The 22,753-nt window shown below is 34.8% G+C and overlaps 1 protein-coding gene and 1 long non-coding RNA gene across 9 annotated transcripts in view; one reads left to right on the top strand and one right to left on the bottom strand.

Annotated features, from left to right (window-relative positions):
* Positions 1 to 22,753, bottom strand: part of LOC136848765 (uncharacterized) — a 205,695-nt gene that overhangs the window by 11,615 nt on the left and 171,327 nt on the right. The window lies entirely within an intron of this gene.
* cnc (cap-n-collar) overlaps positions 1 to 22,753 on the top strand; it is a 455,033-nt gene that overhangs the window by 421,527 nt on the left and 10,753 nt on the right. For all 8 annotated transcript variants that reach the window (XM_067121352.1, XM_067121351.1, XM_067121345.1 and 5 more), the window contains 5 exons: positions 1,759 to 1,908; positions 4,812 to 4,985; positions 18,331 to 18,438; positions 19,900 to 20,090; positions 21,021 to 21,194. In XM_067121352.1, the coding sequence (XP_066977453.1) occupies positions 1,759 to 1,908; positions 4,812 to 4,985; positions 18,331 to 18,438; positions 19,900 to 20,090; positions 21,021 to 21,194 (797 nt within the window). The remainder of the gene's footprint in view (positions 1 to 1,758; positions 1,909 to 4,811; positions 4,986 to 18,330; positions 18,439 to 19,899; positions 20,091 to 21,020; positions 21,195 to 22,753) is intronic.

Here is a 22,753-nt window from a genome sequence, read left to right as displayed (position 1 = left end):
CCTGTCTATCAAAATGAGTGAAACACAAATGGCTGAAAATTTTATAATGATATAAAGTGCATGTGCCAAAGAAACGTGCAGATTCACTTCTTAAGACATTTGTCATGGTAAACTTTCCATATTTCAAGAACTCTTATTGGAACAGTGAGAGATTCAGAGATTGCACCAATTTGGCTAGTGTATGTACTGAGATTTGATGAATGTATGCATTAATGTCCATATGTTTCTATATAAAAAGTGAAAAGAAGTGCTTAACATTTTCACTTTCCAGGGATGGGGCTATACCACTTCAATTAAATATAGATATCTGAAATCCAGAAATATAATGTACACAAGTTGATGCAGATTGTTTTCGTTCATCATGATGTGGGTGATACGATATTGCACGGCTGCCCTCTTAACCATTGCGTATCCCAGTGTAGAGGAACAGATTTAATTTCTATGTATGTGCATACAGTATAGTGAAATCTCAGAGTAACGGGCTCACTTGTTTTGAGGCTGTTAAAAATTGGATGTATATTAATAGGTAAAGTGAGGTATTTGTATGATAAGCTTTTTTCTTACTAGACTCAGTAATAAACTCATAATACTTTAAGACCTATTGAACCATTTTAAATTTAGACACATAGTATAAATGTTAAATTATTGTATGTGTGACAAGAGATGAAATTAAGTTTGTACATTTTCAGTTAGATTTACAGAGACAGGCAATGCATGCCTTACAAATATAGTACATAATACCGCAGTACACTACACTAGGAAGTGTACACAGTTAGCACTCAAAATATCTGTGATGAAGGGTGTTTTGTATTGTACAGATATGCAATTAACAATTATCTGTCATTGGAGGCACCAGATGAATGTCGCAAAGGCTACTTGAAACATAAGCAGCATTGTGAAGGACATGCACTCATTTTCTAAGTAAATCCTGTTATCTCATTCACCTGCATTTTAAATAGATTCACTTTATTTCACGTGTTCCAAGTAAAGCCTCGTCTCCCACTCTTATCTTAAAAATACACTCTTCTTCCGTCATGTTCTTAAGTAGACCTCATGTTCTCAGCATATATACCATATGATGTTTTTTTGCTCATACACTAAGTAGAATGTTTTTTTCCCTCTCCATACACACCTTCATTTTATTCTGCTTCTAGTACCATTTATTCATGTATGGCTGCCAAGCAGCCATTCCTGGCCTTCATCTCATCTATGCCAGTGTAAGGGGGAGTATGTGACCATGCCATTGTAATAATGTGCATTATTGTAGCATTCTGTTATACAATATACAGTATATGTTGTATGTCTGTGTTAAGTTGCTGCTTTTCCATCTTTGTATGACTTAATATTCAACAAATTGTTGCTCCTTTATGTAGTATCGATATTCTTTTGTTTCCTGTCATTTGACTGGGAAAAAGAGCCAAACTGCTAGTAAATATCTTTTTTTTTTTTTACTTACTTCAAAAGTAGTTTTCTTTTGTTATACAGTATTTACTTATTTATTTAGTTTCAGACACAATCATTATTATTAGTTAATGTGTTCATTTACTGTATCTGCAGAGGATAAATTAAGGCTTAAATAAAATTATATATAGCATCATGTATGTATCAGATACATTGTTGTTGAATCTTAATTTTTATTGCTTGGGAGATTTTATTTATATGAAATTTGTGAGGATTAACTTGGACATTAAGTCTTGCTTCATTAAGGTTTTCATTACTTAATAATTTTTCTGGAATTTATACTCTTACTTCTTGCAGACAGTGGGAGTCGAAACCATAGTGGAGATTATAGTGGCAGTAGTTATCGATATCCTCCAGAAGATCCACATCGAATGCCTCCTGTTCCTTTAAAAAAGCAACACAAGTTTGGTCGAGATATAAGATATTTCCATGACAACTTGCCTCATGGTTAGTAGTATATAAATTTTTTATAACAGAAATGTGGAAATTAGGCATGTTTTATTGTATAATTCTAGTAGTCTTAGTGAAATTTTTTTTTGTAAAATTTATATTCATGACAATTGCATTAAAATCATTATACTGAATGGTCATTTTGAAAAGATTTTTGATGTTTTGATATTTTGTGTAAGTACATAATGCATCAGATAATTAAATCAAACACATTACGTTTGTGTGTATGTTTGGTTAACAACTTATTGCTCAAGCAAATACTGTAAGGAAAAATTTGCTTGTGATATCTTGACTTGGGAATGACAATCTAGCAATGTAAAATCTTTGTAAATATAGTAGGCCCTGCGAACAATAACCTGCTTTCTGGTAGGGTTCAGTTTATCTGTTTTAGGAACAAAAATGAAAGCTTGAAGTGGAAGGTAACACGAGCATTGTTCAGAATCCTTAATAGAAAGGAGATTCATGGTTCTATGACTATAACTCTAGATATGCTATTTTACAGGGAACAAACACTTAAAGTTAAAACAGAAACATTAGTAATTGTTGTCATAAGAACTTGAAAATGGTCAGTGAAAAAATTGCTGAAAGTGGGGTTTTTCAGAGAAGGTTTGCAATAGTAGAGGTATGTATCATTCCATGAGGAGAGCTTAGATTATCATCAGGATCAGCAGCATTAGTTGATTCAGTACTGGAATGGACATGTCATTTAGGAGAAAGTTGAAAGAGAGAGTTCAGCTACCTACAGTATACCAGTTAATAAAGAGTGCATTGTTGTTTTTATAAGTGTTCAGGTTTGTTTACTTTTGTAGGTATACGTGTTTTCTGTCCCTAGAAATAACAACTTATTTTAGATAAGAAAATTCTCTGTAGACCATTTCATTCAGTATCAGGAGAGGTTCATGTGCTGATGAATTCATTACCCTTAAGGTAAAGGCACTTGTAACTTGCATGTTTTAGGAATTAACATGACGTTGGTCAAGCTGCAATGAAGCCTGTTGTTAGCATCACCTGACTACCTCATCTGCCTTTTATCTACTGGTCTCAATCACGTATACATTTATATAGGGCTGTTGTTTATATAGTTATTATAATTGCCATGAAACATACTTCTTAGTCATTTCACCTCTACTTCATTCCTTTTGTGATTTAGGGCTCATATTTGGATGCCAATACATGTACAATGTTACCACAATTCTTAGTAATTCATTATAATTAGCCATTGCTTCAGCTTGGTTGACATAGAAAAACTGGGTCAGACTTTAAGCTTATGTAAATTAGACTTTTCAAGTTGAATTCCAGCTCTGTTTTCGGAATTATTTTCACATTATGAACCACCATAATTACACAGTATTCAGCTAAGATGTACCCATGCCTTAATCCTCAGCATATCCCATTGTGTCATCTCCATGCATTGAGAATATCTAGCTTTGAAGGACTAGCTACAGAAATCATTATACTTTAGCCAGAATAGAAACCTTGCCTTGTTCATGTTACTTTTTCTCACATAAGTTTGGCAGAAAAACCAATCACTAAGAAATTAGGTTATACCAGCTAGAACATTTAACATGTATAACTTCATTCTGTACAGCATGTTATTGTCTTTGTGAGGTCATGGATTTATGAGACAGTAAAACAACCAAGTTTTTTCAAGTAAAAATTCTTACTTTGATACTGTAATCTTTCAACCCTACAGAGTAAATTGTAATGTACCGTGTATATATATATGTGTGTGTGTGTGTGTGTGGTTATTTGTATGTGTGTGTGTGTTGGAGAAATTATTTTTACCTAAAGGGGGCCATACAGCCAATACATGTACAATGTTACCACAATTCTTAGTAATTCATTATAATTAGCCATTGCTTCAGCTTGGTTGACATAGAAAAACTGGGTCAGACTGTAAGCTTATGTAAATTAGACTTTTCAAGTTGAATTCCAGCTCTGTTTTCGGAATTATTTTCACATTATGAACCACCATAATTATTTAAATATTTATATCAATTTTATCTTTCTTTAAAGAGAAATTAATAAATCCCCTAATGCAGCTGCTTAACAAGATACAGTACCATATTTACCAAATTCATTACCAGGTATCTCAGACTTTTACTGTGCGGGAACTGTCAGGTTACAGCGCTTGGAACATTTGTTTTAAATTCCTAGGGCAGTCAGGCTCTCTCTCAGCCTCTTGCTTAATCTCTCTCTCTCTCATTTTTATATGGTGATATGGTGCCACATGAGCTCATTACCACTGTATACATTTCATATCACAAACATTCTTGCCTAGAAATCCTGTTGGCTAAGAGGAAAATGTATAACTTCCCACATTTTCATATATCGACCAAAATTTTTATCGTGGATTTGTGGCAAATTTAACCACAGGATTAAAATCTAATTTGGTCATTACAATTCCTTAGCTGTTGTAATTTTAGGTTGTTAATTCGTGTCTTAAACAAATTTTTATTTTCAAAATGCTCTTGCAATACCAGATGCCATAAGCCTCATTATTGTAAGTTTAAAATGTTTTTCTTGTAGAACACGTGCTATTAGATTATAAAATAAAACTGTTACAAAGCATTATGTTAGAATTGTAAAGTTAAATTTAAAAGTTTTTCACTATGTAAATGTATGTAAATGAAGTGTTGCATTTCAGTTTAAGTAAGATATTAATTATATTTCACTAAAAAACAACATTAATGAATATTGGGTAGTTTATATGAAGAAATTTTTATGAAAAAATATATTTCCTTAGGAATTTTGTATTCTAGTTAAAAAAACTGAAGACTTTCAGTACTGCAGTATTCAGTCCATCATGGATGTGTGTACTGTGTTTCAGTATTATACATTGATTTGCTAAACTGATTTTGGTAGTTAAATCTGGTAAAAAGTTTCATTCTGTTTGTCAGGAGGGCCAGCAGGTGGTGTTAGCAGTGGAAGCAGTAGCAGTGTGGGAGGAGATGTCAGTGGCTATGGAGGCCATTATCCACCCCCTCCAGGTATTTCTTCTATGGAGGGAGCAACTGCTCTAGACCCCTCAGAAATGAAGTTTTCATGTACAATGGACTTCCGTTCACAAGGGGGTGAGTACATTGTGATGTTAACTTCCTTAACATTTCTAATAGATAAGTTGAAACACATCAGTGGTGTGTCACATTTACAGAAGGATGAGTACATAGGTGGATTTTCTTGTAAATTACTAGTATATTGGACATAACAATTATGCTGTCTGCAAAAAATGTTAAAAGATACTTTACTATTGTGTTAACCTAGAATGTGTACCAACCTTTCTTTCCTCATATAAGTAATATTTGAATTTGGCACAGTGCAAGTATTCTTACATTACACTTCCACTATAAACATAAGCTCCACGAAGTTAGCAATAGGAAAAGTGCAGAGTTGAGAAGAAAACTTAAGTATTTCACTAAAAATATTTTATGTGCAACACAAGTGACTTATCTTCATTTTGATAAAATATCTTGAAAACAAAGTAATGAATAGGTATTAAAGACTAATTTCACTAACTCTTACTCACTGTCAGGAAATTTCTTGTCATAGTGAAAAGTCTTACAGGTACCTAAATTATGAACCTTATGTTTTCATGAATTTTTTTTTATCTTCGTTTTTTATTTTACTGAATACCACCTGTGCTGAAAATGTTGCAGTTTTCTTGCATGGTATGCAAGGTTGCAAAATGAAAATTTTAAAACCAAATTTAATGTTTCCTTGGTATAAACAAGGAGAATGCCCATCAAGTAGTACCATATACTTTCTCCAGCTCTCACCATCTTCATCATTGTTAAGCTTCATATTTTTTAATGCATCAGTTGCACTCAGTCATAGGTGAGGACCATAACTATCTGAATCCTTGTTGACTTAATTCTTAAAGAATTATTGATCTAGTTGTTCGAGAATCTTCAGAGTTGAATTCCTGAAGTGTAACCATGCTGAGAAGAGTATGATCCAAGTGAATAATTGTAGGTTGTGAAAAGTTTGTGACCTCAAATGAAGCGAAGAATTTTTTGATGAATATGTATAAAATTTTGTGAAAGTATGCGCCCTAGAGGGCAGTGAAGGGGACTTGAAGGAAGAGTTGTTGTTATTATTAGGTAGTTAAACTAGATCAGTAAGTTGAGTGTTTTAACTCTTATAGGGTTGAGGTTGAAGTGATTGATAGTGAGCTGTGTCAGTGATTGGCCATCACCAGCTTGAGATTTTTCAAGCCTAAATGTTTGATTCTTGAGGTCTATACTATCTCGAGAAACTTATTTTATGGCTTGTTTATACTACATGACATTACTTAGGGGTTGACAATGATTTAAGAAAAGAGCAAAAACTAAAAAGAAAAAGAAGTGTTTTACAAAAGGAATCCTGATATTGAGCTACCTTAGGATGCACTGAGCTCTATTCAAGAGAAGCCCAGACCTAAACGGATATAATTCTGTTAGGCAGAAAATGCTTGAAAGCTATAAAATGCTTGAAGGCTATATTATTAGTGATGTCTAGATGACCCATATTTTTATTTAATTTCTTATGACTACGAGGCACTTGTCAAGAGTGAGTATGATGAAAAGAAACACTAGCAGTATTTGGGATTTATAGGTCACATTCAGAACTGATGAGACTAGTGTAGAACATTTTCTTGGAGAAGAACTTTTCTCAGCTTGAAGTAGCCATTGACCCTTAAGGGGGCTAAGGTTGGGCCATTGGGAATGGTATTACAATGATAACTGTAGCGGAGTAAACATAAGATAAGAGTTCGTAACTGAAGAAGGCGGTCCATTTCTTTGTGCATTGAAGACCAAATCCAGAAGGTCCTCAAGTGGGAATGAGAGATCTCACAGGGCTGTCTGTAGTCAGGCTTACTGGGGAACATTATCTCAAGAGGTGTACTTACAGTGGGTGTAATAACGTTGTATGTGGAAAATAAAATTAATTACACCCCTCAGCTTAGGTGCTGTGTTTAACGAGAAAGAACAGCCAAGTTTTCTAGCTGGAAAGAGATTTAAGTACTGATTTGACCAGTTTTTACAAATTAAATTAATCATTTGTAATTTATTGGATATTTTTGTCCAAAAGAACAAATCTTGAGAGGCTGCTTTTAGTCTCGTAAATTATTTTTCCCTCACAAATGATCCTTTGTTGAGCATTTAGGGTCTCTGTATGGAATTTAGGTTTATGTTGAAAGGAACAAGAACAGGAAGAAATTAGTTAAAAATAAAATATTGCATTTGCATCCATATAATATAATTCATTAACAGAAATTTGTGTTGCCGTGATCTTGCAAAAAATACCTTTTGAACTTCTTAAATCTTTAATGACTCTTTAAACTTATATTTGCCATTATAGACTTCCATGGTGTGGAGAAACAGGACTCATTTCAATGAATCATACGACTGACTCAGAAAAAATTTTTAGAATCTTTTGTAATAATTTTTCAAAAATAACTGGAAAAGGTACAAGGAATTGGACTTTCAGTATGAGAAACCCAAAAGAAATGTATAAAGGGCACTGAGAATGAGGAAATTTAAGTAAATCTAAAAAATGAATAAAAGCAAGTCATATGAATGTGAATTATAGATGATACTCAAAGAATTCGAGAAGAGGTAAGACATGAGAGATTGACTGATATACCTTACTTGATGGCCATTACCCTTATCTTGATAGATTCGTAGTCAGTTGTCATTTCAGACCAAAGTGATAGTTTAGCAAGCCAGTGATATGCATTTCACACACATTCCAGTTACTTTGCATAACTGGTTTTTCCTTTGTTGTATATTATTTTATCTTCGATAATGCAACGGAATTATTTCATGCTTGAATATTTCCTTGATTCCGCAAAGATTTAAAGTAGGATTACCTAGAAAAGGTAATATTTAGTAGCACCAACAATTAAATTGTGATGAAGGTTTAATATATGTACAGTTTACTTGTTCGTGTTGGTATATTGATTAACAGTTCTAGTGCTAAAATCATAAAAATTTTACCAAATTCCTTTTAATATGAATAAAATTATGATGGAACTTGACATACAACCATTTCTTCCCATATGGAGCATTGCACATTATGATTATGTCCAGATTACCAATGCCCTTCCCTCGAATGCTATTACATATACTGTACTTACTGTACATATAAATAATGTATTCCAGTTTCTTAATTGTAGACCATTGTTTTATCTTCAACTGCTAATAAATTTTTTTACTAAGATTTACGTACACTGCTCGCATATCCTAGTCTTATGAAGTATTGCATGCTGACCTATATCACGATGGTCTTTGTTTGTTTCACAAGTGTGAATAGTTATACTATAGCTGTTCCATACACTCTCAAGGACTTTCTTCCTCAGTTCAGCTTAAAGCTTTAGCTTGTTTTTATCTTTGCTCTCTGCAGAAGGTAATTGTCATCAGTCAGGTTCCCTTCATTATTTCGTTCATAGTGAAAGGAATTTTATTTAACAGTTCCTCATGGCTAGAACTATTCATCAGTACACAGTACACACACAACCTGTAGTACATCTGGTTGTATGTACAACAAACAAGAGTATATGGTGTCGCAGTTTACATACATACATGCTTACTATTTCCGTCACTCGCTTGTGTCTAAACCAACATTGCTCTTTTATCACATTCTGTTCTCTGTCTTATTCCCCTCAAATGAAACCGGGTTTACTAGTACAGTTTTATGCTCAAATATTTCCCATAATCGACCATATAACCTTTAGCCCTTTACCTTTATTCAAAGGAACCATTATTTTTTTCCTCACCCACTTACCCAGACACCCTACACACTTTGATTAGTTACACTTCCATCTGCTTTCTCCTGTAATTCGCAGTTCCATCAACTTCTACTGTTCCAATCTTTGAACTACGTCTTTACAGACACCTTCAAATAAACTCCAACCTCTTCTGCTGCAGCCTCATTCAGGTCTGCCGACCATCTCCCCACTACATTTAACAGCTGTTGAGAACTCGTGTAACATGAGACCACATTCTTTAGACATTTCTCCATTGCATCTTTTACACCGAGATCCTTGGATTAACCTTCCCTTTGCATTCTTCATTCCAATATACCTTCATTTTTTTCGTTGTCCTGGATTACCATATAACCCTCTTATATACCTGTGTGATATTCTTTTTCTCATATAGCTGCATTTCTGACTTTCTATATTTTTCCTTCATTAAACCTTATATTTTGTTATGCCACTCTGCAGTACAGTTACTTCTTTTCTGGTGGGTTTTTTTTACAATAAAAGTCTCCGTTCATAATGCTACCTTGAATTTATTTAATCCTTCCCATAAGCTTGTAACCCTTCCTTGACCTTGAATTTTGCAATTCCTCATAAACACCTTCCTCAGTATCCCAGACACTCATTTTCCATTCATATTCTCCATATGTGCTATTGGTAGGACATTCTTGTTGAAGTTACTTTTCTTAATTACACGTACAGCCATATTTTGAGTCCTTTTTTCGCTTGTTCGTTGTGATTCTAAAAGCATTTTATTCTCGATTTTGCCTCATCCAAATGCAGTACCCTAATTATTAGATAGCGCTTTAACCACTCATCACCATTGCATCCATCCAACTTCCCTTCAGTCTAATCTGTACTGACGAATAATGTAATAAGCCATTTTCCTCTCCATTTTCTATGTTCTCTGTATACTTATGAATATTTTTGTATGGAAGTTATGTACTTCTACTATCAAACACTTTTCAGGGCAATTAGTCTTCATTTGATTTACTGCAAGCACTCCATAACTACCAACTACTTTATATATTTATCTCTGTTACTTACCTTTGCATTTGAAATCACCAGCACGACGACCTTTGCTCGTTCTCCAACCCAGCTAGGCTCATATTCAGATATCCCCTGAAACTTGTTAATTCGCTCTCACTCCTTCCCATTCCTAGACCATATATGCTCAATATCACCACCTTCTCCAGCCACACTTAGTTTTACAATATATTCATTGAACTAAGACGCTTGTTCTCATGTATCTATACTTTCTGACTCGGCAAGTAGTAACCCCCTCCTTTGCTTTTCATCATCGAGCCACCCACAGCCACTCACGTTCATCCTTACGCGTTTAAACACCCTGCCTTTTTAATTTGATCTTTCGTGCAGTCTGTCTTTTCGTAGTTTTAAGTCCCTTTCCTCCCTTAGAGTCATTTCAAACTTTCACAAGTTTCTACAGTCGCTCCTCACCATCCTCAGTCAGTTACAGTACTCTGCAAACAACCATTTCACACTTTTATGACCATTTTTTTTCCACTACATTGCGCTTACATGGAGTGCTTTTTCTCTGACTTGTATCACCTTAGCCATAAAAATACTAAACAGCCATGGTAGCTCTTTGTTGTTTTAAAAAAAATGGAATGCATATTATCTGCTTTCAACGAGACACTTTTTCGTTTGGTTGCATCAACCGTTAGATAATATTGGGTTGTTGGTAGTTGACCAAAATCCTGAATGGCTATGTTAACATCGAGAGAATCTATTATAAGGTAGAAAAGACAAATATTGGTTGATATATTTTCAGTCTGGGCAACAGGTTTTTAGTATTATTTGTATACAAATTGTTCCAACATTCAAATGGACCACACCTAGACGGCCATTATCTTGCCAAACAACTTCCCACAGAATGGTAAGCCCTATGTGAAATAAGCGAAAAAAAGTGCGAATAGAAGATAACAGATAAATAGCCATATAAAGACAAATAAACAATCGCATAAACATACGTATACACGAATAGTATGGTGAATGGTGCTTTCAAGAACTATCACAGCCCCCCTATACTTTCGAGCATTAGCACCAGAGACTGTTCCGCACTTCTACAGTTAGGGGATTAAATGGGCACGGTGGCTGGGTAATGATTATTTTTCATGAGATCTCTACTGGGCGTCACGGATCTTGTTTTACTTTTATAAGGTAGTTGACTACTCTCTCTTATGATAGAAAAGTATTGCTACTGTTAAAAGATCAAGCGACCATTAAGAAAAAAACTTCCAGAGTTATTAATTTCGTGTGTCATTTTAAAACATTTTTATAATAATTGAAGAGTGATGAACACTTATTTTCGGGTGTGTGTTTTTTTCCTGAATCGCAGTTGCAAACGGTTTTTCCAGACTCATCAATGAATTACGGTCTAGGCTTTGGTTTATTATGCAAGTAGTAGAAATAATAGAGAAGTGCTTATGCAGCGGCGCTCTTCCTAACCGTGATTTTTTTTATTCTTGTTGCACGAGCTCTTCTGGAGTCCCAGAGTTTTTACAGTTCTTTGCCGTTCTTCATTTCCTTGTCCGTTTAGAAAATTTTTTAGAAGGATGACATTAGCAATGATGTAAACTTTGTCGTCATTGTAATACCATTGAACAATATTCAGTAGAACATTGCAGTGGAAGGTATTCCAAGTACAGTATTTTCTTCTTTACATAATTGGGATATGGGATCATGTATCTTTTCATATCGTTAAGTTCTAGTGGATTAGATATTCGCGAAGAATCAATGCAGTGTTTTCAGTATCAAATAAGGTTACCTTTTATAATCAATATTTTGCACCAAATTATTCGTCTGTACTCTTAATCCACCTTATTGTGCCCCACAAGGTTGATGTAAAAGCCCCAATTAATGGCCGTGGTGTCTCATTCATATATATTCCATCGTTTCCCATCAGCACTAGAAGTGTGTCCGTAAAACAACAGACGGTCTTTGGGTCTGACCCTCTTACTCACTCTTGCACTATTTCGTTCCACCCCCTTCCCTGTTCCTGCGTCACACAAATTGTCCGGCACCTTCTGATTCACTGACAGACATGTTTGTTACTTTCATCTTCCTTGTTTACTTTTTTAGCCCCTCCTTATAGGCCTTTTTCTGTTCATCCTGTAGGTCCTATTCACTTGATCGGCGCATCATAGAGATTTCATGAATAAGTCATTCTTTAGTGTCATGGCTGTGTTCTTGAATTTCAATCCCTTTAACATGTTAACCTCACCACACTGGGCATTCAAGTTCTCCATTACAATTGAAGCATTATATTATATAGTTTCTGTCATAGACAGTGCAACGCTTGCTGATTACATATAGCTTATGTATTCCTGTGCTCCTTGTCTATGGTGAGCAATTTATGATAAAATGCTTTATCACTCGGTTTTAGATTTCAGCATTGCTTATTTTTTTGTCATTTTATATTCTTTGGTATTTTGTGGAATTTGTTATCATGATCTATGATGTCATTTATTCCGTTCAATCCACAGTAATGATTATGCCATCACTTTTACCCTGATAGAGTTTTTTTTTTTTAACTTGCAACTTGTTTTGCCAGAAAAATACTTCGTTTGGGAGCGCGGTTATACGATTGGTTTATTAATTTCGGGAATACATACAACTCGGAGATTGTCCGGCAAATAACTAGCCATGTTCTCGGTAAATTTGGTTTTCATCTACCGTCCCCCTCCCTATCAGTAAGATGCTGGTTCTGGGAGCGAAATTAAAATGTGTGCCACTTTGATTTTGCTGGTTTGAGGTAGAAAACCCACATGATATTATTCACCCTTTGACGGTAAGATTTTTTTTTTTTTTTTTTTTTTTGTATACGGTACTTACGGTAACTTTGGATGATGATAAAGTAATTAACATATACTTATTGTAAAAAATAATTTTTCGGCGCGAGGAAAATATTTCGTTCGATTTTATCCATTTTTTTTTTCAAGTAAAGACCTAAACCATGTGTGCATGATTATTTCGACTGTGCTGTATCATATTTTGGATGTTGAATAGAAAATTAAGGATAAGTGAACATTTATCATACAGTCATTAAGCGCATGTATATAAAAAAATTATCTCCATGTACGTAATGGTAGGCTACAACACGTGGATTTTATTGCGACTTCTCATTACCAAATATCCTTGTATATAAGAAAACAAAGCATACCGTCAAAGGCAGCATACGGAAGGCACAGTATACTTTTTTACCACACCGATAATAATCATAATTGTTGCTAGTGATCACTCAAGCGGTATGATGTTTAGATTCAGAACAGTATACTTGTGACACTACATGCCATTCGTTCTAAATTAATAAAAATGATCGCGCAGGTTATTTGTAGTTACGAACGGCCGGTGAGATAAACCATCAAGAATATTTTCTCGGATGCGTTTTGTTACGTTGTCATGAGAATGCTCAAAATGTCTTTTAGAGAAGCTCCGTTGACTGCTTGTTCAACAAGCAACAAAGCAGAGACATTTGAAGGACTAGAGTTGGAAGTTGGTATTCTCGCTGTACTCAGAATGACGTGGCAGAAACGCAACTCTTGTTCACAATAATAGATGGCGCTGTATGTTTTTTTTTCTTTTACTTCGACAGCATCTTGCCATATGCCCTCAATCACTTTTTATTGCCCTACTACTCTTGAAAATTCATTTATCTCTTCGTAGTCCAGATTAATAAATGTATAGTAGTGTTATTTAACGTCACAGGGCGAATATTCCATCGGAAATCACGAAAATACGTATAACTGCAACTGGCAACTCAAGGGATGTTATGATTGGTCGACTGCTGCATGTGAGGAGGCAGACGAAGACTAGAAGTAAACAACATTGCAGCGAATGTCAGTTGTAGTATTTCCGAAATATCCTGCATATTGTGGTGAAGCTCAAGTTGAAATTATCTTATCAAAAGCTGTTCGCAAACGATATCGTAGCCGGTGTGTTTGTGTTATTGTTGATAGAATATCATGGTAATCGTCAGAAAGAAGTAAGGTTGAAGCCTGGACCAAGATAATCTTCTTGTGACTTAGCTAGTAGACTAGCTATTAGCAGTAAGGACTAGTCGCGGTTGCTGAGTCATCTCGGATTGCTTTCCCCAGTCAAGTTGTCACCACTACTTATATTTCTGCTATTTTAAGTGTCTTATCTGGTTGACGAGTAGGTGTGATTAAAGAAGGATGTAACTGTTGGCGACATCCAAGGTTGTCATCCCTAGGCAGTTGGGACTGGTAGCCAAAGGTCGGGAACTACTAGCATTTTGCAGTTAGGCCAATGCCTCCGGAGTTATAGGCTATTTCAGTTCAGTTACAATGGGACCTTACCATTATCGTAATCAGTGATTGTCACTCCTTGGATAACTTAATCTTATCGTAAGCCAGATGGAGAGTGTGAATGTTCAGAGTTAGCCTGTGCCCTGTTCTCCTTTAATGGGTTAGGTTCTCATACCTACTTGTAGCCAAGTCCAGCCTAGATGCCTTCATGACATTCATCAAAGATAGAGGAAGGTTTTCCTGCCTACATTTATTCCAAACTAGTGTTTTTAGCCTAAGCTTTAGAGTCATTTAGCCATCCTTGTAAGGCATGTGTCATGCTAGCCAGAACTATTAGGTGTGGCCTCAGGACAAAACTATAGTAGCTTAAATCACCTATTGCATAATTTAAAATGTTCTGTAAGAGATACATGTGGATTCTGGATAGCCAAAGGACAATGTTACCAAAAATAGTTTGCAAGGGATAGGTCAAACCTTAGCTTGGTGGAAGTAATCTGACACCTTTGTTTTAAATAAATGAGATAATAGAAGATGGGTGGAAGTGAAGAGAGCTCCCCTGCTGTGTGCCAACCACAAGTTCGGGAATGTTTCAGTTTTTACAGTACATTCGCCAAATTAGTTCCAGGTAAGAAAATCCATTGTTACCAGACTTTAAATTGGCAAAAAAAATTTTGCTTATTAAAGTGATTGGTGAAGAAATGTAAAATTAACATTACAGGCTGCCAGGAGTATTATTGATTAGCCTGTGGATGTAGTAGGTTTGTGATGCACTGGTGTGTGAAACCTTTGGTATTAAAGGCAGAAGTTTATTGTAAGACATTACATGTTGTAAACATCTATAAGTACTCATAAATTGTATGCTTATTGTAGAACCTCAGCCAACGCACTGCCATTGAATGCACAAGATAAAAATCAGGCTGTGGTTGTTGGATGATCTAGACCACCTTAGTTCCTATTAGTTATTAATGTAACTGCTCCCTTGGCTAGAATGCCCTCACCACATCTGACACACACTTCTGTAATTTAATTGATAGGCTTCTTAAGTTATTAAAACTTGGTATGACAAAATATCAGCCATACTTAATTGTTGTCTCTATAGGAGGCCTTTGGTTAGTTTGTATTACTGCGAGATATTCCATATGTAGCAGGTATATATCAGTGGTAAACAACAATTGCATGGCTTACAGAAAGTTTCCATTATCACTGATATTCCAGAATGTTTAATTAACACTGGTATATGTCACAAGTGTACAGATGTTTGGTTAATATTGCAGTACTAAATATGAACAGTCACCATTTACATCCGTATTTGTCACAAGTGTACAGATGTTTGGTTAATATTGCAGTACTAAATATGAACAGTCACCATTTACATTATGTATCATAATCTACTCCGTTTCATTGTAAATTTGACCACAATACTTTTGACTTGTCTTTAGTTAAGTCATAGCACACAGCAATCTTGCTTTAGCTATATGATGGTACTGTAGCCAGTTGTGCCTTAACCTATATTTCAGGCTGTGGTAAATTTTGTCTTTAACATTTAATGAGTAATGAATTGTATACAAGTACTGTCTTGAAGGTTAACAGCTGATATTAAAAAAAAAAAAAGTAAAGTTGGGCCTTGGCTACCCTCTCAATAGTGTCATACCCTCACCTAGAGATACATGCAGTTGAGTAAGTGTAAGGTTCACCTGTGTGTTCTCTTGTTGGATCATCTGAAGAAGCTTAATGACCTACACAGCTTAACAAAATGGTCACCATGCCCACAGACCAGTGTGAAGCAAAAACCAGACAGTCTTTAATATAGTGATTTACACAGATTACTGACAGACACTAACATCATAAATGCATGTTTGATATGCTGTATTAATATTACCTAGCAGGAGATAACTACTTAACCCATTGGCAGTTTTACTGTAAATGAGTTATTAATGCTTAGAAGAGACTCTGCCATGCTACTCTGTTTTGCTCCAAGTCTACCCACAGTGTGGTGCTTATTAAGGCCTGTCCACACTAGGGAACATTGTATGGAAACAAAGTACAAACTGTTTGCAAACACTTTTTACTGTAAATTTGTTTCCCATCCAGAATGGAAAACATTTAATGTTTCTTTGCGTATATGTATATATACACCTGTATAATGTATGTATGTATATATATATATATATATATAATGTATGTGTATGTATAATTACATATACTGTATGCCTTAAACATTCATACTTATACATATGTATATGTACATATATATACACGCCAGAAGCAAGTCAGCATGCATGACATGCTCCATTTTCTAAAAGCTTCCTCACCCATCTCTTTTTCTTTCTCTTATCCCTCCTTGAGTGCATTAAAATTGCCAAGTAAAATACAGAGGCTACTGCACCAGCAGGCATAGTGACGTCAACTGAGGTCTGGACAGGAACCATTGTTTGCAAACAGTTTCCAATCTGTTTGGAAATGGTTTGCAAACTTTGTTTCCAAACAATGTTTCCTAGTATGGACAGGCCTTTATCTTCCATACATGTAACAAAACTAGCTCATTGCAATGTTTGGATTATGTGGCATTGGAGACTAGATTATTTTGTTGTAAGTTCATACTTATTTATATACAGTATATACTGTATAATTTAGACAGTAGCTGAGTGTTAATTTCTGCCTCTTTTGGGAGAGGAGGACCATTCTGTTGTCATTGCATATTCATTAATTTAGACTGTTGCCTCTTTGTTACATGCTTTTTGACTTTCAGTTCTTGGTATACATCCTTTATGTATCATATTTGATGAAGGTGTTAGAGACTATTTGCTCTGTGGTCTTATTTTTTGTTGTGGTCTTTTAATGTAAGGAATTAAATAGGTAGTGTTAGTTGTTGTTAGCTGCATTATGTTGGTACAAGAACACTTAATATTTCATCTTTTGAAAAATTTTTCTTTTTTCCTGTTTTATAAAGTACTAAGTAAGTTGTCAAGGATACATTGGAACTAATTCAATGTGTATAGTTCACAACATCCTATGTATCTCAGTAAATTTTTAGGTGAAATGCATAGTCTTTCATTTATGAACAAGGTAGTTGTATATAATATTCATGAATGTGTATAGCATCAGTATTTATTTACGTACAGTATTTGGACTTTTAGTACTACATATTTTAGAAAAGAAGGTATTGTACTTGATTCTATTAGAAGTCTGATATTCAAAAATTATTTGAAAGAATCTTTATAATGATTATGATACCCTAGTTATTTTTTTTTATTAGTGTCTATATCATAATTTCTTGATAAAGCTACTGAAATTAAAAATAACATTGCTCACCACCTCCAAGTCTTACATGAATTTGATATGTAGCCATGGAAAAATTAAAGCAAAAACAGGAAAACCCTTTCTCTGGCATCTTATCTTCAGTTAACAAGCTACATCAAACCTAGAAGTCTTTAACTCAGCTATTGAGAGGTTATCCAACCTTCCTTTAGAATTGTGTAGAGATCTGTCATACAGTTGCCAAGGGTCACTGTATTCCCAGCAGGCTCTCTGCATTCTTGATATATTGGCTTGTCTAGGAGTAAAATCTATTTGGCATTGTCAAAGTTTTTTTTCCCCACTTTAAAAAAAACCCTTCATCAACATTTTTGAAGGTGAAAAACTTGCCTGCAAAGTCATCATATGAGAGTTCTAGAGGAATTCTTAATTGAATTTTGTTAGAAAAAGATAGAAATATACAGGAATTAGATACTATTGATGAACAAAATTATACGGAAAAGGAAATTGGATAAACTTAACATATGCATACCTTTTGCACTACGACTGACTTTTCACACACACACACACACTGGCTGTGACTCCAGGTAATTTAGTCCGAGTTAAAGTTAATACTATTAACACTTAGGCTTTGGAGGATTTTGAGTTTCTTGCAAAAGTTTTAAAGGGATCAAGAGCATTAAATTAAAATGCAAGGGTTCAACAAGATCTGCTTTTTGAATGATCTGTTCTTGAACACAAGTAGACTAACCATGATTAGTTTCTTTTGACCTTTCACATTGCAGCTGTATAGAATATTTAGTATTGCATTATGCTGGTTGTCACCAGTTCAAGGAAAGATTCCTACCCTTGAGACTGACCTATTCACCATCATTTCCAAATCTGATGGTAATGGAAGTTATTCAATCAATCAATTATAAAGATATAAGGGATTATTATGGAATGGTATTCTGTTCCTTGCTCGCTAAATTGTGGTTACAGCAGCTTAGGTTTCTGGCAACATCTAAAGGAAGTAACTAGTTGTTATGATGGCATTACAAGTTTTTAAATTTTAAGAATAACTGCTGATAAAACTTATGAAATGTGTAATGTACTTTAAGGAGGGAAATGTATTAATTTGTAATTTTGTTTTTTCAGAGGTGTCTGGCACTGGTGTTGATCATGTCCAGCACAATCATACATACCACTTGCAACCTGAGGGAACATCTGGTCTCACTCGTCCTTCTGCTCGTGATAAACAAAGAAGTAAGTGTCTCACATCTCTATAGTTTTGCTTTTTACACTTTTAACTTGTATGATTCTATGGTTGGTCATTTATTTTCTATATTGATTAAAAATTTGTATTTAATGTCCTCATTAATCTTTACTTCCTCAGTAATTTTCATCCTTTGGAATTTATCAGGATTAATATCTGGTGGAATGGCATTATGGGATACAAAAAGTCAATAGTAATCTAACTTTTTACTCCTTTAAGATTCCAGGAAATAAAGTACATTACTAAGTATTCTTAAGCTATGCAGTGCATGTTAAAATAATGTTGACGGCTGAATCATGTAGGGTTGTGTAAGTAGTACAGGAAGGGAGCTGAAACTCGGCAAAAGGTTTGGCAAAATATAAGAATGTATGAAGGCAAGAGTTATATATATTGTGTAAGGGTCATTGATTGATTGATTGATTGATTATGAAATTTAGGTCTTGAAGACCAAGCGCTGGACCCCATCAGTATTATTCAGCGCAGCGATGAAGATGAAATATATAAATTAATGATGTGATTGATAATGAAAAGGTGAATGATAACATACTGTACCAGTAAAATTCATTGAGGTAACACACTTTTAGGGAAGCAAAGTGTGGATGGTTATTGCAAATGGAGGTAGAAGGGATGAAAGAGTGTGACAAGTAGATAAATAAAGATGATGCATAAAAGTTCAGCGTTGGTGGAAAGATAGGTGAGTGTTGTAAGATGGTATGGTCAAGGGAAAGAGGAAGCGTATGTACTGTATTGTGGAAGAACTGGGCTGTAAAGTACTGTAAGAGATAAGTATCAGTGGGGATGCAGGGAATTGAATGCACTACTTATGATCTTCCTGTGTAGTGATTTGCAGTGGCTGAAGCTGTGGGAGAATTCTGAACAAGGATTTAATCCTTGATTTAGCAATTATAGGTATCAGTAGAAAAACTACTAACTGTAGGGTTACATCTTTCAAGTATACATCCAGAAGACCAGAGATATTGTAATGAGTGAGAGTTGCTGGTGGTTAGAGGGCAACCTGTAGTGAAGATCTCTTATTCTAGGGCATCCAAACTATAATAGGAATCTTTTTCCATCACTTCTTGTTCTAATGTCTTGGTAGATGACAGAGAGTGCAGGTCCAAATTCTTGAGTAAACTATGATTTGACCTTTCAGGAACTTTGCTTTCTTCATTAAACAAATTTTGGGTATGTTTTATTATTCATATGGTGAATAGCAATGACTAATTCTTATCAGTTTGTGAGCCATCATGACAGTTTTTTTTATATAAGGTATGTGTTTTGTTGTTTCACCAAAATTGTTGCACAATTTTTATTAGCAGAGGAGTTGATCACTTTTCCGTGTGTTAAAATGTATTCTTATATTGGACTTTTTACATGCACTACTAATGTAGAGGTGAAATTATGGTTTATTTAGCAAAATATATTAATTGTTTTAATTACTTTGCCCTCAGATAAAAAGAATGAACACGAGAGAACTTTATCCAGAGATGAAAAACGAGCTAGAGCGATGAATCTTCCAATCACCTGTGATGACATTATTAACCTTCCTATGGATGAATTTAATGAAAGAATTTCCAAGTATGATCTAACTGAAGCCCAACTGTCTCTTATTAGAGATATTCGCCGACGTGGCAAGAATAAGGTATGCCAACCAAATAAATTAAACTGAATGGCAATGTCTTTCAAGAGAGGATGATACCTACTCTATCTCTTTCCTTAGATGTTTGTTATCATCATCTCTGTTAGAAGTTGTTGTAGAAAGTTTTTTAAATGTCAGTGAACTTAGTCATGGTGAAATGAAGAAGAAAACCTTGAGTCCTAATCTTTTGCCTCCTTGCTTCCTTCCCCTCCTCTCGTGTGTCTAGGTAGAGCCACTATGTCTTGTGAAAGGCTTTTTATTTTTTTTAGTCAGTGGGTAGATCTGTAGTTTTATTTTGTCATAAATTTCTTAAGCCCTAAGTGTTAATCTGTATCTGCCCACAACTTTCAAAATGATTGGTGTAAAAGGCCAAACCCCAAGATTTTTTTCCAAATAATGGGGATATTTGCTCTTATTGAATAATAAAGATAATGGTTTAGCAAATTTTTCGAGAGGATAGAAATGAAACATTGTCCAGGAAGAATGTTGGAATAGTCGTCAAGAAAAGGAGCAAGATGTCTTTCATAGACTGGAGGGTCTACAAATTCAGTTGAGTGTAACCTGACTCTATGATTACTATATGGATAATGAAGGACATATAAATAAACATTCTGTTCTTAGGCATACAAAGACTTGAAGTAATTTTATTGGAAAAATAAGTAATTTTATTCGGAAAATATCATTACCTTTTTCTCATTCTGTACAGTACTGTAAGTAAAATGTGATTTTTTTTTTTATGGAGATGGGACAGGATGTTAGTACAATTATAGGTAATGTAAGTAAATATTTAGTTGTTAAAAGCTCAAATATACAATGTTCTGTTCTAGAGGGGTTGGTGTGGAGCTTTCATTATGCTATGAATTTTCCCTCCATGATATTGCATTTTTAAATTTTGTAACAGTACAGGTAGTTTTTATGACATTATTTTTTCAGGTGGCTGCTCAGAATTGTAGGAAACGTAAACTGGACCAAATATTACATCTTGCTGATGAAGTGAAAGCAATTCAGACTCGCAAGAATGAATTGTGCAATGAATTTGAATTCCTCAGTTCAGAACGAACGCGTATAAAGCACAAGTTTTCCTTGCTTTACAGACACATTTTTCAGGTGAGTATACTTGAGTAAAACTTTGGTAACATTAAGTGTTATAAAGTTTTGTGGGAACTATAATTTAGAAATATACCTAATGTATTTGAGACCTCTCTTAATGTGAGTCTAGAAATGCAAGGCAGTTTTTGTGTATCTGTGGCTTTGCAAAAACATTTTGAGATACATTAAATGTAGCTAGCTTTCTCATAATTTAATTACACTAGTGGTATTTATCAGAGAATGAATTTTTCTTATTAAAAATTGCTACCTTATTGGTTTTCCTGTTTAGTTAATCTATCTTCTTTGCAGGAAGTACCATAAATGCTTTACTGTAACATTGACAAATTTTGTTTTGAAACAGTAGTTAAGTTACATCTTTATTTTTTCATTAGAGATATCAGTAAATTCATGAAGGACTTTAATATCTCTTGACACTTTCTATGCCTATAGAACCACTTCACTGGAATATCATAATAGTTTGTGCGAGTTAAACATTTGTATCCATTGTTTCATTGCTTTTTCCTTTCGATTTTATTTTTCAATTTTCATATATGATATATGTTGGCCTATTATGTCTTTTTAATCTCCATTTAATTCCCAGAATTGTTACTGCCTATAGCATGCCTTTTGCAGTATATAGTACCAAAGGTTTTTTGCAACGGACCAGCATTTTTTTCAGTAACGGATTGTTACGGTACATCCCTTTGCTCTCTTCCAACATCTGTAATGTTGTCATCTCAGTTCACCTCATAATTAAGGGCAGAGCCATTATCCTGCACCTACGAGTTCAGTTGTGCGACTCATTAGTCTGGTTAGATTTCTTAAAAAAATTCAGTATGCCTGTGCAAGCAGCCAAGTTTCAAAGTGGGATGTTGCACATTTAAAAAAAAAACTAGACCTTTGAAAAGAGGCACCAGAGGATCTTGTGCTCAAGATTATATTCCTTCTATTGTCTCCCCAGTAGAAGTGAGGTAGCCATGGTATGTCTAGCTAAGAGAGGTATGAATGTAGGTGCTGTACTATGCTCATTTAGAGGAGTTAGCATGCGATTCACCTGAAATGCAGTAAGGATTTACATTTGCAGTGTTAAAAAGTTGCATTAGAGCACCAGTTTTCTTTTAGTAGGTGATCATTGGAATTTGAGTTGGTGATTTCCCCATAGGGGGCTAGTGCCGTCAGTGTACCTTATGCAGTGCACTGTAGGCATTACAGTACTTAAGGTTCTTTGCAGCATGCCTTTGGCCTCTGGCTGCAAATAGTTTTGTTCCTTTTTAATGTACCTCCTTTCATGTTCTCTTTCTTCCATCTTACTTTCTACCTTCTCCTAACAATTGAATGATTCGTGTGTAACTGCGAGGTTTTCCTCCTGTTACACCTTTCAAACCTTTTACCGTCAATTTCCATTTTAGTGCTGAATGACCTCATAGGTCCCAGTGCTTGGCCTTTGGCCTAAATTCTATATTCAATTCAGTTCAAGAGCAGGACTTAGTATTCGGTTGTTTATTAGTATTTGGTTGTTTAAGTAGTAGTATCAGTACTTCTGCTTTCTTTCTACATAGATCTGCAAAAAGAAATTG

This window comes from Macrobrachium rosenbergii, chromosome 19, assembly GCF_040412425.1.
Source record: "Macrobrachium rosenbergii isolate ZJJX-2024 chromosome 19, ASM4041242v1, whole genome shotgun sequence".
Lineage (NCBI taxonomy): Eukaryota > Metazoa > Arthropoda > Malacostraca > Decapoda > Palaemonidae > Macrobrachium > Macrobrachium rosenbergii.
Note: the sequence above shows the minus strand (reverse complement) of the source record. Positions and strands in the feature narration are given on the sequence as shown.